This window comes from Colossoma macropomum, unplaced genomic scaffold (genome assembly GCF_904425465.1).
Source record: "Colossoma macropomum unplaced genomic scaffold, Colossoma_macropomum, whole genome shotgun sequence".
NCBI lineage: Eukaryota > Metazoa > Chordata > Actinopteri > Characiformes > Serrasalmidae > Colossoma > Colossoma macropomum.
In genome coordinates this window covers 25,831,943-25,848,500 of record NW_023494784.1, presented here as the reverse complement: position 1 = coordinate 25,848,500, position 16,558 = coordinate 25,831,943, and the positions used below count along the sequence as shown (strand labels likewise).

The window sequence follows — 16,558 nt, the reverse complement described above, 5'->3', positions numbered from 1 at the left end:
ATGCTTCATGGTCCACACAAGGAATATTTCTTAATATCTTGGTGCATTAATACAGAATTTAGTTGATGCATGTGTTTATAAGTGTGCGTACATTAAATATTTTACAATTGCTTTCGACATGGCTCAGTAGGTCTGATTTTAGAACCGGAACTATTCTTTTATCACTGATATTTTGATTGCTTGCATCCTTGATTTTAGATTTTCTGGTTAATATTTAATCACTGACTAGTAATGGTCAGTTATTGGTCAAAACAATTAGCTATAATTGGCATCCCTAATTCACATGCATATATTTGTTTCTTGTAAAAAAAAAAGAAAGCTTCAAAAGAAGAGCTTACTTAGAGTACATCTGCTACACAATAATATAGCTGCTAATGATTAACAGCCAAACTCTAACCAGTAATGACATATTTGTTTGTTACATCGCCAGGGACACGTGTGCCTCAGTGAATAAGCCACTGTCCTCGTTTTCCCCAGAACTGACTGCCTGCTCTTCTTCTCAGATCAATGGCGCAATACTGGCTTACTGACCACGACATAATGTGCTAATAATCAATAGCTCTCAACAAGGTCAACATTCAGCATTTCAATACTAACCTCAATCTTTCCCCACACCCATATGTTATGCAAAGAAGTGATATTTGCAACACTGTACACTTAGCAAGAAGGGGTGATTTATTCTTCTTAAGCAACATTAATACAAATGTAAAGTTTCCCATGTTGACTACATACAGAACTCTACCGGCTCCAGAAGTTCAATTCTTGGCGCCTGAAAGTCTTTGCGTGACAGAAAAATCACAACAGCACACTTCAAAATAACCTTTAAGTGAACAGGCAATAAACCACTAAAACAGGTGAAGAAATAAAATAGGAAAATGTGTCTAAAGTAAGATTAGGTGTGAAAAACACTGTACTCCATTTCCCACTACTGTGCAAATTTAGTAGCAGCCCTCTCTTTCCTCACCATTGTTTGGCTGGGAAACTGAATGTCAACAGAGTCACTGTTGTTATTGTAATCGAATAGACAAAGAGTTTTTTTCTTTTCATGGGGCAATTTGACACCTCTTAATCCAAAACTTCCTCTTCTTCCCCACGGGGAGGGGAAGGTTGGGGGGGTGGGATCTGACACACAGCTTTAGTCCATTGTGATGTGTGTGATCATTAGTGCCTGGACTACAGCTCCCTGTGGAGTCCACTGCCCACTGAAGCGAGCTCTCACTAGCAGATTGTCAAGCTCTTACTGAGGTACCCAGGAACAATGCATTCATGCAAATACAGACATACACCTATGTACAAAGAGTATAAGGCTCACTCCAAAGGTTTCTTACATCTACACACATTCTGCTGCCTCATCTCACCACCTCACTGTTACCAAATTCATTATATCAGTGTCAATAAGTTCAATATGGGCCCTTTCAACAAGGTGAACCTCAAACAGTCCAAATATTAAAAAGGTTTTAGTTGACATGCAGCAATAATGACCAGCCTGTCAACAGCTGAGCACCATAGCAACCACCACTCATGTACCATCTGGCAGCACACACTGATTTTCAGAATGCCTTTTCTCTCTAATTCTAAACCACTTTGCTTGCCCCTTATTAGAACCCAATGGAGTGACAGATGCATTGCATTGCTAAATCTACAGACTAGAGCAGATGTAGTGTTTTTTTGGCAATGCTTTCAGTTGTGTTGTTAGATGACTCACTCTGGGGTTAGGCATTAAATGTTACAATGTGTGCTCTTCATAACATTTTTTCTCCCTCTCATCTCCAGCTTTCTTGTCCTTCAGGCATTTCAAAAAGCTCACAAAATGCTTCTCTAAAACTAGGGGCAGCAATATAAGACACCACAGATGGAGTGCTGAAAACTGGCTCGCTCTGAAAGGACAAGACACATTTCAGTACACTCACAATAGTTTGGGAATCTGGGTCCATAAATTATGAATAATGAGGATCTGGACTAAACCAGCTAATTCAGCCAGCTCACTTCCATCATACTGTCTCTGTGTGAGTCATTAGGAGCTGATTAAAAGGCTTCTGCACCATCACTGCCACTCACACTGCCACTGTTATGCTGTAAACAACATGGGCCTCTCTGCATTGATGCTGCTTGTCTTTATGTAATTTGAATATTCAGCATTTTACAGTAGAACTCTGGTTACAAGGACTTTTCTCTGTCATATGAAAATGACCTACTTATTATTGCCATTCCAACACACTCATACATTCTCTGTAGAGGTATATCCTCAGAAGCTTCTAGAAAAATGTTTCTTCTTTTCTGTACTGCCTAGTGTGTAGTAGTGTGTAGTATATCTATCTATCTATCTATCTATATATATATATATATATATATATATATATATATACACGTATATGTATATATGTGTGTGTGTCCACTCATACCAGCACAACACACACTAACACACCACCACCACATCAGTGTTACTGCAGTGCTGAGAACGATCCACCACCCAAATAGTATCTGCTCTGTGAGGGTCCATGGGGGTCCTGACCACTGAAGAACAGGGTAAAAGGGGGCTAACAAAGTATGCAGAGAAACAGATGGACTACAGTGTGTAATTGTAGAACTACAAAGTGCACCTATATAGTAAGTGGAGCTGATAAAATGGACAATGAGCGTAGAAACAAGGAGGTGGTCATAATGTTATGATATATGATCGGTGTATATACATATCCTTTGTTCTGTTTGTTGTCTTTTTGTATGACGTGCTATATATAGTGCCCCACCCAAAGATATTTGGACACTTAAACAGACGGACACCACCTGTCCTCTTAAAGAACACTTTGCTGAAAATAACAGTCATGGAATGGTCAGTTTAAACAGTTTAAAGAAATGCCACTTGGTTTGACATTTTGTACGTAGTAATTGGAACTGAAAAATACTGTTATTGCTTTTCTGTGCTCTGCTGCCTGTTATGCTGAAGCCTTTAGGGGAAGTAGCAAGAAGGTCCAGCCACAAACAAAACAGGCCCTATTCTGGAGCAATTCTTTTAAGCTGACTTGCCAAAGGCTACATGGGCTTTTTATGGGATGCCTGAATAGATGCATCATCTGATGAGAGCAGAGGACAATTCAGCAGCTCCACTTCAAAGCAGGCTACAAACAGCTACTGTAAAGAGCACTGCAGGCACAGAGCAGCTCTCTCTTAAGTGACGAAGGCGTGGTATTTTTGGTACTGATAGTGGTCACCCTCCAAGTGCTGTTACAGGATTAGCCTGAGCTATTACAGTGTAACAGTTGAAAGATCATCAGCCGTGGTAGAACCCCCATGCTAAATCGGTGTTTAAACGGATGGTTTTCTCTTGAGGACGTTTTTACCAGTGGCCCCTTCACATGCCACAGCGCGTAAATGTGCTGTCATCCTAACCCACTACGCTTACTCATCAGACAAATTTGTTCTGTCTCTACCTTTCACATTAAACGGTACAATTAAAGGAAAATAATAGACAAGCAGTTCAAATTAGAAGCTATCTTTTTACCCACCCACTCAGAACGCCCCTCTCTTAAGGAGAGATGACCAGTGTGCCTTCCGTCACTTTACTAGCTGTAAAAATATTGAATTGTGACAGGAGCTCTGTTGCATAACATTTAATTAAGAAGCGACATTCACTCTAGCTTCCCCATAGCTAAGGAAGAGAGCGAGACAGCGAGCCACTATTGTGCTCGGCCTGACATTGACACAGACAGCTTTCAGAGAGGAGCGAAGTGAAGGAGCTCCAATTCATCAGGTTTTCCTGTGTTAAAGTTTCTTTGTCAAGGTCAGAAGGCAAAGCTCCTTTCTGTCTCAACTTTCTGGTTGAGGACACTGAATTAGTACAAGAGGCATGACTTTATGTTCCTGATCACTTTTAAACTGTGAAAAAAAGTGGAAACTGGAAACATATTCTTTGCACTGAACTGAACATTGCAACTCTTATTCTGTGCTGCACATCATCAAAGAGTCAGACTCAGATGAGCTCAACAGCACTACAATGGTTACTTGCACAAAAGGTATCCACATCACAAATCGGTTGCTAACAAATTACTGACTGTACCCAAGCAATGCCAATCAATTGATTTTGCCAGGTAGCTGGTGCTTATTCATTCATTGATTTCTGAGAATTGCCTAGCGGTAAAAACTTTCCACTATAAAGAAGCACAATGCAACAGCATTATCGATGAGAACTGCACAAAAATAGCACCTTGTTCTGCCTCTCTTGTAACCAATTACTTTCATCAGTCAGGGTCTTAGAAAGTACTGGGCTATCATGTTTGACCATTTCAGATGTATTAGTAACTTCTGGCTGATTAAAGCAAGACAGGCATACAGTTTAGTGTGAGCACCACTTTTAATCTTTTTAAACATCCAAAAATTTCAGCAATGCTTTATTTGAAGGCTACCTACATTAGAGACTACTTAACTCATGCACAAGCATTGAATAATGTATTAATAAAGCAATATTTAAACAGTTATGAACAGTTTTTTTTCCAGTAATCACAAAATTTTACAACATAAATGACATTGGATTGACATAGGAAGCCTTAAACTAAAGTGACAGACATGTGTTCTATTTATTACACTATCATGAATCCTCATTCCCAAGTAATTGAACTTAAAAGGAACTTTAAATCAGTTCTATGGAAGATTCTGATGACCTCAAACGTAAGTGATAATTTTCATACATATTTACCCACACATATGAATATATGTATACACATATGTACAACAATCCTGTATTTGAGAAAAGCAGAAGTTCCCTGTTTGTATGTAGAATTTGAAATATATAGGTCTGATATGTGGCATTCTTAAACAGGTTTCTGCCTTTCCAAGTGATTTCCATTACTTCAGAATTATGCTTCATAACAATGTTATAAACAAATCAAATTCTATCCTTTTGGCTTAAGGGCCTTTATGTCAATACAATGTCATTTACTTCATCTTACGATTTCCAGCATGAGCTGTTCATAAATATTCAAGTACTGCTTTTAAATATGTTATTATGCATGTGTTGTAAAGTCCCTAGGTAGATAGCCTTTGAATATAGGGCTACTATTTCATCCTTTGGTCTAACAAACTGTCTAATCAAATTGTTGGTATGGTTCCAGAGTGGTACAACTTATAAAGAAGACTGCATCATATTGCTGAAACTTAAGTTAAAATCTGTCTGTGGTCAGGAGCCCATGGGAGTACAACTGTCCCTACCGCTCTTTGCTGGAAAGGGTGACTTTGTTTCTCTGTAACTGCCGATTCACTGTAATGTTAGCCAATCGGGGGCATCTGCTCAGTCATACAGACAGCACTGGGCAATCAGCACTCCTAGCCAAACACATTCAGCTGCCCTATGACAATGTGTGAGAGGCAGTTAAAACATTGGCTAAGAGGCAGTTTAAACATTACAGCTGATTGGCTACATATTGCAGAGGAAGCCTGGGTTTGCCCTCATCCTCCTTGACTGTAACCAATGTGCTATAAGAAAGAGCTTGACAGCATATGGGAACTGGTTCACATGGGACACTGGGGAGATAATGGGGTTAAATAAATAAATGAATAAATAAAACAGAACTGGTATCCTACCTGCTGTTAAACTTTTCAGGATGTTTCTCTCTCATCAAGTGGAATCTGTGAGCTATCGATGCATCCTACAGGGAGGGATAGAAAAACAGAACACAGATTATCAAACCTTCTCATTAAAACCAGATCAGAATTCAAGTTTTGCCTATTTGTGGTTACTATTCCAGGCAGTGTGTGCTCCAGCATGGTTACTGCATAGAAGATCTGAAATCAAATATTATGGCAGAAAGTAAATTGTGCCCTCGGGCCTGAGAGCACCAACCATATGGCTGTCCGGACATGACCCAGACACGTCTGCCCAGGCCTCTTAGCAAAGATCAATCATTAGCAGAAAGCTCCCTGATCCAGCACCAGTTTTAACATGTTCCATGTGGTTGTTTAAATTCCCTGTGATTGGGAAATCTGTTCCTAGATCAGTGCTCAAAATGGCCAACACTGAAAAATGAGGCACAGGGACATCAGGTATTAACAGGTCTGCGTTTTGGAGCCAAAGCCAGCGGGCTAGGGGAATAAGGGGAGGGATGATAGCACTGTTGCTGTGGCCTGGAGGGAAGATGTTTCAACAGATAGGCCAGCCAGACTGGACAAAGTACACAACCCTGTCAGTGGGGCCACAGAGCGAGTGAGCTTGATGAATAAGTGATCATATCAGCAAGGGTGAAGCTTTCCAGGAACGTGGGTGGAGGGGATGTACAGGGGTGAGAGCAGAGGGCACAGGGGATTGATGAGATGAACAACATGACAATGACAGAGAAAAGCAATGGGCTGAAACAGTTCAAATATACTAATCACTGGGCACTATATTTAGTTGTGTTAGGATTTTTGTGAGAATTTTAGTGAAAATCACTTTGCGCTGATGTGGATGCCAATTTAGCAGTTTATCGACTAAGAAATAAACACAGGTTCAACTTTGTAATTAACGTATGACCAACCCCTCATTTGGCTCACATACTTGTTGTATGAAAGCCTGTATCTACCAGGCAGGAGAAAAAAGGATTTTGATAACACTTTATTTGGAAAGCCTACTGTAAATGCTTCATGGATGCTTATTCTACATTTAATTTACATTCTACTAATTATCTATTAAATTTACCTTACTTTATCCTAATCCTGAAGCTTGACCTAATCCTAACCTTTAACCACAACTCTAGTCCTAGGCCTAACCCTGGTATTAATTCTAACCCTAACACTGTTGAGAATCAACTTTTAACAGATTTTTTTAGTTTGTTAATCAACTGAAAATCTATAGATAATCTACTGGGGACTATCCAAATAAAGTGTGACCAAGATTTTTATCCTTTTCTGATTTTGATTCAAATTGTGACTCATTAGTTTAAAATAATTACTTATTTTCTCATTATTTTGGACTTAATAAGTCCCAAAAAAAACAAGCCATTACTAACCAAGAAGGTACATGATTATTTTGACATATTATTAGTAAATACTTTAAGTAGATATGGCATTATTTTGACATAACATCAAAGAAAGTTAGAGATGATTTTGATGTTCTGATTCAAAACATATTTTTGGCTGGAGGGATGAGCTGAACTTGAGTCTTGTGCCGAGTGCATGTGAAACTGTGCAATACTGTGAAATATTTGTTTAATTTTACTGATTGCACCCTGGTTGTTTGGGAACTGCACAGTGAGCGTAACCTCTTAGCTATGTGCAGTGCATCAAAAAGTGTGACATTTCTGCAACAGAAGCCACAGAAGTAACAATGTAACAAATAGCTTTAGTAATGCAGGTGTAGCAGACGCAAAAGAATTTCAATATGTGCTTTTAACAACTGCTTAGAAAAGTGTCAAATCATTATTTAGGCAAAAGCTGCCCTAAAGACATTTTTAATATTGTGAACACAGCCAGATTATTAGGAAATAGCAGTGATTAACAATGTTCATCAAAAAAGAATGACATGATAGGCCTTCACAAATATTAAAAACTCTGTCTTTGAGCACAAACAATAACAGTCATATTAGAGCGAAAAAAAAAGACGAGCTTTTCACTGGCGTTAAACAGCGCCCAGTCAGTTTTTACTATCAGCATTGGTAAATCAGAGTAGGTGGTTTATTATAATAATCTCTTATCAGTATTTAGTAAATTGCAACACTTATTGACGCTAAACTCTTTTTACCTGTTCTATGTATGGCTAGTTGCAGTGTGTTCTATTGCTTTGTTTTGCTATTTGGACCCTCAGTCTCTTCTTTAGTGAAGCACTCTTGGTGCTGCCTCTTTATCTAAGACATTTCCATGCTGTGCCATTGCACTTAGTGTAGCTGTTTAAAAGATATGTCGAGAGTAATCTCATTGGTTGACAAGATCCTAATTAATCACCCCACCCTTTTATTTCTCTTCTACTTCACCCCATCCTTTGCACATAGCATGTGTGCGCCTGAACAAAAATGTATATGCCTTTTGGACACGCCCTCATCGCTTTGTGCCACATAGCACTGATTATTCAGTTCGTCGTACACTGTTTCAGGAACACGGACTGAGAGACATGAAAGTTCTCAAACATTTCCCATTTTTGTTCAGTTATAGACCCACACAGCAACAGTAATTAAAAAATGATGGCAACTCTGATGCAGCCTGGCCTAGATTATTTAAATAAACAAGAGAAACAATATTATGCACACTGTGTAACTGCACCGCAAGTCTGGCTCAAGCATGCTTAATCATTAACAATGAATGTCAGCAAGGAACAAAGAGAGGTTTAGCATTGAAAACAACATTAAACTTCCCAATCATGACAGTAAATGTGCCAATAATTATTCTTGTTAGTGCTTAAAAATGGCACTAAATTATTCAAGCTTGTATGATGTGATAATGAGCTACTGATGGTCAGTATTCCTGCTATAAAATTACCGGCCTACGGTGTAATGAGTCATGATGTTAAATTCTGGTTTAATTAGATGAGCTCACTGTCTTCATCAGCCTCCTTTAAGATCCATGACTCTGGAGGGGCATTTATCAGCTGAAAATGTTCAATTTATCTTCAGCCTCCAGCTTGTTCGCTGTGCATCAATCACTTGCGCACATATACTTTAAGAATTAACTTTTCTGACAACAGAGATGACACTGCAGACTAAATATGCATCCACTGTACTGCTTTAGTCCTGAACTGGATCTAATGTTGTTTATTTGAAGAGTAGATTGGCAGCAGGGCATGGTCTGTACAGTAAATGGAAAAACAGACTGTGGTGACTCATCACAAGCCCTGCTCTTCTCAGGCTCCACTGGAGCTGTGGAGCTTGCCTGCAAGAGCAGGGTGTTAGTAAAAGCCTGGGTGGGTAGGGGAACAGTTAAAGGCCAGAATGGGAAAAGACAATGTCACTATCAACACATGCCCAATGAGGAAACAGGATGTGTTCCCCAACACACCTACCTTAGCAAAGCCAGAGCAATGTGACTTTTAGTCACGGGACCAGACATGATCTCGTAACGAGAACCTCTGGGGAAAACAACGAGAAATTTTGGGCTAAATATGGATATGTATGTAAACTTACTAGGGTGGGAACAAAGCGAGTGTGAAACCTACTAAGCCGAACGAGATACGGCGCCTCCCTGATTGGATCAGGCACCTATTTTAGTGGATCCTGCTATTTTAAATACACATTTAAATATATTCATACAGCAATCTGTATCAATTCAAGGTGTATCACTTAACTCAACATGCGTGTTATAACAAAATGTGGAAAAGATAACTAAAAGGTAGCATGTGGTTTCACCTCATTCCATTGCACAAATACACTTTTATGCACAACTCCTACCTGGGCTCACAGAGAGAGAAATAAGCACAATACTATTTATTACCTACAAATGTGCCTCTACTGCTGTGACTGTTCATTTCTCAAAAGATTTTAGTAGCGTTGAGCTAAACCACTGGCTAGTGAGCAGTAGTGGTGCCAAGACGAGCACAACAAATTTGCAGGTGGGCTGAACTTCACTTCCGCGGTCAGTGGCTACAGCGAAGTAGTAACTTAACCATGACTATGAGGCGTCTGTTATGTCAACCTCAGAACAGGAGAAAACTAAACTTGCTATTTGATTTTTTTGTTATTCTGCCATTTATGTTTAGATTTACTGAGGAAAATAGTGAGAAAATTTCAAAGTTGGGTAACTGTAGTTTTTGTATTTCTGTAATGCATATGTAATGTCTCTCTGTATACATATATGGTATATGTATATCTGTAATATATATGGTGTACTTCGTAAGTTTCATGCTTTGAATAAGCCATGCTTATGCTTCCAGTCCATATGTGGTGGTGATGGTGACGGAGTTTTGCATTATTCCAAGGTTGAAACACTTAATAAATGCCTAATAGTAAGGGTCATTGGTTAATCTGGATTTTGACTGTTCAATGTCAAAAGTAGAATTTTGAATGTGTCACATATTTTTATGAAAAATGTTTTTGGCTTGTTCACACCACCCACCACAATCTGTTTATTAACTACTTGCATATTAGAAGCTGGTCGTTGAGAGAATGTTCTTTTCATGCTTAACATGCACGTTAGTTGTAAGATTCAATATTATGTGGAAATCTTTTTTCACTGGACCTACCGCAACAGAGGGCCATGGCGCCCTCGTCAACAATGTCCAACAAGCCTGTTGTTAGCCCATGGATGTAACTGCATACAGCAAAAATAATCATTAGCTCTGGAGAGGGATAAACATTTATGTGTGCCAATGATGGCAAACAGGCTGCCAGTGACAGTGTTTTGCTAGCTAGCTTGTTTTGCCTGTTATTGATCCTACTCCGGTCATTAAAAGAGCACACTAGCGGAATTTGGGGGCAGGTTTTAGAAGGGGTGCGCCCTTATTAACAGCAGATTTGGCGGAGTCCAGCAGAAAAAGTTTCACAAGTTGATCCCAGAAGCGTATTCTCATTATGAGATCATGTCTGACCCTGCGAGACTAGGTGACTTTCAAAATGCCATTAAAATGTCAAATGTTTCCCCATCTTAACTACCAACTGCAAGTAGTATGAATAAAATACATCTACGTGAACTATTAGATCTTTATGCTCAAATGAATTTGCGACTACTGACACACTGAGATGTTTGCTGTTCCCTTGTATACCAACATGCTGCTGTCCCAGCGATGGTGCCTCAAGGGTACATTTTGCTGTCAAGCGCTAAACCTTGATTAAAATCAAAGCAACAGAGCGAAAGAAGAGAAGCCAATTGATAAGTCAGGTTTCATACTGTAACTGATCCATCCCTCTATATTTAGGTGTGCACACGTGCAAAGACAAGGGAGCTCAAAGCCGCCACATCCTTCATAGGGACCAAGCTCAGAAATGCCGCACACACGCACACGAACACGCAGCGCCTGTCTCAGCAAGTGACACGGCGGCAGCTCGTGCCGTCTCACCCTGAACACTGTTTCACTCTCTCAGACAGAGAGGAAGTGAGCGAGCGCAGGATTCTCAGAGTCTGATAGCTGCGGGTGCACTGATGAAGCCGCGAACGGACCGTGCTACGTTAACACCTGTGCTGGCTTCCTGCCTGGGCCTGCAGGTGCACCAGCGGTCACACGGGAGAGAAAGGAAGCACATAGGGTGAAGGGGTTGGGGGGTGGAGGTATGGTGTGGTTCGTACCCTGCACCTATCCAAGCCCAGCATAGCACATCTTTATATAGAGCAGGAGCAGCGCTGATGCATGGGCCTGCTGAGCGCCTGAGTGACTGCTGCAGCAGGGCAATCGATCTCAGCTTGCAAAGCTGCTACTGAATGCATTACACCTTCTGTATTACATACAACTTACAGAGTTGCTGGGACATTTTGAATGCATTTATGTCAAGGAAAGTTTTTTATGAAAAAAGAATCTAATCTGTGCAAAGAACTGCACACAATTTAACCCCTTATGTTACCCATAGTATACATGCCTTAAAATGCCTCTTACATGTTAATTACTCACTTGTAGCTCATTGAAACAAGATGCTAAATTCTGTTAAAAGTGCAGATTCTAAACTTTCAATTTCCTGTGGGTAGGAAAAGAGATCATTTATTAAGATTTGAATTTGATCAAAAAAGTCAAAACTGTCCACATAGACTGCAAATGTCGGGACACAGAATGCAATGATACGCAAATCATTTAAACTCCATATTTAATTAAAAATAGTACAAAGACAACATACCAATCAAATGTTGAAACTGAGAAATTTAATTGTTTGAATTTCATGCCAGCAGCATGCTTCAAAAACATTGGGACAGGGCAACAAAACACTGGTGCAGCTGTGTAATGCTAAAAACAACACTTTGTGGTTAATTGGCAACAGGTCAGTAACACGATTCAGTATAAAATGAATACAATTCAAGAATAATGTTTCTCAACATAAAACAGTAAAAAAAATGGGAATTTCAGCATTTACAGTACATAATATTATTAAAAAATTCAGAGAATCCAGAGAAATCTCTATGCAGGGGACACGGCCGAAAACCAACATCGGCTGGCTGTGATTTTCAGGCCTTCAGACGGCACTGCATTAAAAACAGGCATGATTCTGTAGTGGAAATCACAACATGGGCTCAGAAACACTTCTGAAATACATTGTGTGTGAACATAGTTTGTTGCTGCATCCACAAATGCAAGTTAAAGCTCTACCATGCAAAGAAGAAACCATATATAAACAGAATCCAAAAACACTGCCACCTTCTCTGCTCCCAAGCTCATTTAAGATTAGGTAAAGTGGAAAAGTGTCCTGTGGTCCGACATATCAAAATTTTAAATTTCTTTTGGAAATCATGGACACTGCATTCTCCAGGCTAAGGCCACTTGGTTTGTTATCAGCACACAGTTCAAAAGCCAGTATTCATGATGGTATAGGGGTGCATTAGTGCACATGGTATGGGTGGCTTGCACATCTGTGGAGGCACCATTAATGCTGAATGATATATACAGGTAACCATCCAGATGACGTCTTTTTCAGGGAAGGCCTTGCTTATTTCAGCAAAACAATGCCAAACCACATTCTGCATGTACAACAGCATGGCTCCGTAGTAAAATAGTTAGGGTGCTAAAATGGCCTGCCTGCAGGCCAGACCTGTCATCCATTGAAAACATTTGGTGCAACACAGTGACAAACTTGCCCCAGTCCCAACTTTCTTAAAATGTGTTCCTGGCATCAAACTAAAAATAGGTGTATATTTTTCAAAAAACAATACAATTTTTTAGTTTCAATATATGATATGTTGTATTTGTTCTATTTTCAATTAAATATAAGGTTAACATCATTGCATTCTATTCTATTTACATTTTGCACAGCATCCCACCTTTTTTGGAAAAGGGGCTATAATTAATTATGTAATGTAACTATTTAACTGAGTACAAAATTAGATAATTATCAGAGTAGGAGTAGTTACTCTACAGTAATCCATTGTAATCCATTTGAAATTACTTCTCTCAAACTATAATGGGATTACTTTACTTATTATTTCCTTCCTACTCTTATTACTCATTAATTTACCTCTAAGGTTCCTCTCTAAAATCTAAACACACTGGTACCAACTGGAAAGTAAAAGAGAAGCACAAGAGTAGTTCTTTTCAATACTGTGATCAGAAAGAAAGAGGCTGTCCGAGTAAAAATCAGCAGTTACTTTATGAAAATTAAGAATGGCTAATACTGTCTGAAACCTACAAACTATCCAGTAAAAACACTTCACAAACAAGTACCATGTAACAAAATTCATGTCAGTAATTATAATGTGATTACAAGACTTTATACTACATTGCTACCACACTACTTTGTTACTGGAAAAGTCAAAACATTTGTACTGTGTTATCCCTAACACTGGTCATTATAAATAAATGATTGTGTTTGTAAATTAAATGTACAATGTACATTTAGTACAATGACAACAATAGCTCTATACTTCTAATGTTACACATCCACTTGCATTTTTTTTTTCACCACATTCCACCCTCACCGATTCTCTCTGCTTGTCTTTGGTGTGCATTTATATGTCATTTCTGTTATGAAAGAGGAAAATTGGAACTATTTCTAACATATCTGGGGCAGTAAAAATGCTATTTACTGTTTCTTAGTTTTCTGTAATTTTACACAAAAGCTTAAAAAAATAGAGACTTGTGCTTTTTATGCTTTATAATTTTCTTATTGTGCATAAGTTGTTCACACAAACTAATTACTTAGTTTGTTCACTAGCAAGCTAAAGCTATCTTAGCAAGTACTACATGAGCCTCTTAGAATTTAAAATTTGGTTTCCTACTCAAACAATATAAACAGTAAAACATCTTCCCTCCAAATCTCCACTGTTGAAGTGTTCTGTATAAAACCAGATATTTTCAGGATAATGGCCATGGATACAATGAAGAGAAAGAAAGAGACATTTTTCCCCTCTTTATCTTTGGAGAAAGTTTTGCCTTTCGTGATAAAGACCAGTCTGCCCTTGTCTGATTGGATAAACACAGCTGCGTAAAGTAATAATCTGCTGAACGTTTCACTGCATGGCAGATTTCATGGCATGGCAAGTTGCAAGAGGACATACACCGCAAGAAAGACAAAATCATGATTAAATACATAAAAACACATCAGTGTTAAGTACTAAACACTTACTTGTAAAACATACTTGTAAAAATATGACATATATGAGATCTAGGGCAAGACCAGATGTGTGTGATAGGAGAAGAGCATGGAGGCCAATATCTTGACACAATGTGAAGCTACGTGACACTAGGCACTGTCGCACAACACAGCAGATGTTTGCCAATGAAATGCACACTTTATAGAAGTGAGTGTCACAGTCAAACGACAATTCCAATCAAGCATCTGTAGAAATAAAGCATGGTTTGAATTTGCTGTTTTCAGTAACAGGGCACAGGGCAAAGAGCGATGATAAAAAACAACCCCGCTACATGCCAAAGAACGTCAACAGAGAGAGAGGTAGAGCAGGCTAGGTTAGACTTTTCTGCCCTCATTCCTGCAACAGATGCTATCGAGCACAGCTCTGCTGTGCTGATATGAAATGTTTGGGAGTGATGTCATGGCCAGTCTATAAAGCTGACACCAATGCCTTTAGGTACATATCCAGTTGCCTAAGCAGTCCCATACATGGACATGCAGAGAGGACAGGGACGCAATGTCCCCTGCATGACCCTCTCCTCGCCTGAAACATACAACATTCATAGTATCTGCTCTGCTAGATGAATTCAGGATAAAGATGTAACCCTTTCCTTTCCCTCCAATCCCTCCTTATAAATAAAAGATTCTATATATAAATAAAGGTATATATGTATATATATATATATAGTTACGTGTGTGTGCGTTACAAGCACTGTGAACTCATGTTCTTCTAAACCATTAATTGTTTCAAAAAAGTTCACAAGGTCCATATTATGCCTCTCAGAGAGTACCTACTGAAAGGGGAGTATTAAGTGAGGTGATATTCAGGTCACAGTGATTGGCACAGCCATGCAGGGTTATTGTAGGGCTCCTCTGTGTCAGTGTCCATCTGTGGCTCTGTCAGCACTGCGGGGAGCAGGTGCATATGGGACTCGTCACTAGCCTGCTAGGATGCATATGTAAGTCAGTGTTGGTGTGCATCGGTGACTTTGTGTGTGCACTCAGGTCTGCGTATTTGTCTGGGGAGAGAAAAGATGAAGAGGCGCTGTCTTCCTTCTATCTTTAAGACTGGCCAGGTGTCACTCAGCACGGCCATTCATTATGGCGGTAACCTGGTCCGAAACTGGCAGCCAAACACTTCCTGTCACTGATACTTCCCCTGACCTTCAGCCTGTGCCAGTACTACACCCCCCCCACCCCCTACTGCCCCAAACACACACACGTACTGAGGCAGACTCTAGAGCAAACACTCTTATTGCACTGACTGGCTATTCCCTGATGCCTGGCTATTCCTTAGCCTCTGTATCACTTTCCAGCAATAACTAGGGATGCACTGAATTTCTAGTCCAAAGTGTTAACCAATAATTAACACCTTGTGGCTCATACAGACTGTAATAATGACCAATAACCTATTATTGTTTTCTTTTAAAATCGTACTATAAGTAATATTTGAAGTGTAAGGTGCACAAGAAAGGTTAAAGATGCAACACTGATTCATTTTTCAAAGCCACGACATTGCTAAATCTCACATATGTGTTTACTTTTATTGGTATAGTAGTAATATTTCTGCCAGGAGGGTAATTAAACCTGGATCCTCCAGATGTGGGGCAGTGGTGTTATCCTTTATGCTCTCCACTTGAGTTAAAGGTAATGAAAAAGCCCAGCACTGGTGACTACACATGCATCAGTTTGTCTGCAAGCTAAATACAGAGTGCTAAATTATCAGTTGTAATGACTGTAATGTCAATTCCATACCAATAATAGTACATTTTCCCATTTTTCTCAAAAGGCAGACCACTCTTCATTCATTTAATTTTTACTCAGAATGGCCATTAAAAATGAGCTGTACATTTTCCAGCATCAGGAAAAGTAGCAGAAAACATATTTAACAGAAAATTACACAGAGGCCTCAACAACTAAAACTATGCAAATATATATATATTTTCCATGTTAAATTTAGTTCCTTTCTTATTCTCTTTTCAAGAGACTTGCTTTCAATTTTTCAAAGAAATCTGCAGGGGTGTTTTTCCACCAAAGTTTAGTCTTAGAAGCTGCTGCATTTTCTGCTTTTCACAATTCAATAATCCTAAGCACATTCAATAATGCTGACATCTGGACACTGGGACAGTCAGAGCAGCTTAAGTGTTTGATTTGCAACTGTTCTTCTTTTTTCTTTCTTTTTCCCAGTAACGTTTTCCTGACTGCTACACATCTTTTCAGATCCATGGTGTTGAGTTGTCTTCTAACAGTGTAAAGATGGACAGAAACGCTTGTGGATTTTTTCAGATCTGAAGCAAGAGTTGAGATTGATTTTCTCCTCTTTCTCAAATACGAAAGCTTTAAGTACTGTTTAGCTGATGGTAAAAGTCAAGAGTCTCATTTTCTCTAGATCTTTTAACATTTTC

The 16,558-nt window shown here is 39.2% G+C and overlaps 1 protein-coding gene across 1 annotated transcript in view; it reads right to left on the bottom strand.

The window, feature by feature from the left end:
• LOC118805087 (diacylglycerol kinase beta) overlaps positions 1–16,558 on the bottom strand; it is a 123,466-nt gene that overhangs the window by 28,137 nt on the left and 78,771 nt on the right. The window contains exon 21 of the mRNA XM_036565700.1: positions 5,575–5,639. Coding sequence (XP_036421593.1) covers positions 5,575–5,639 — 65 coding nt within the window. The remainder of the gene's footprint in view (positions 1–5,574; positions 5,640–16,558) is intronic.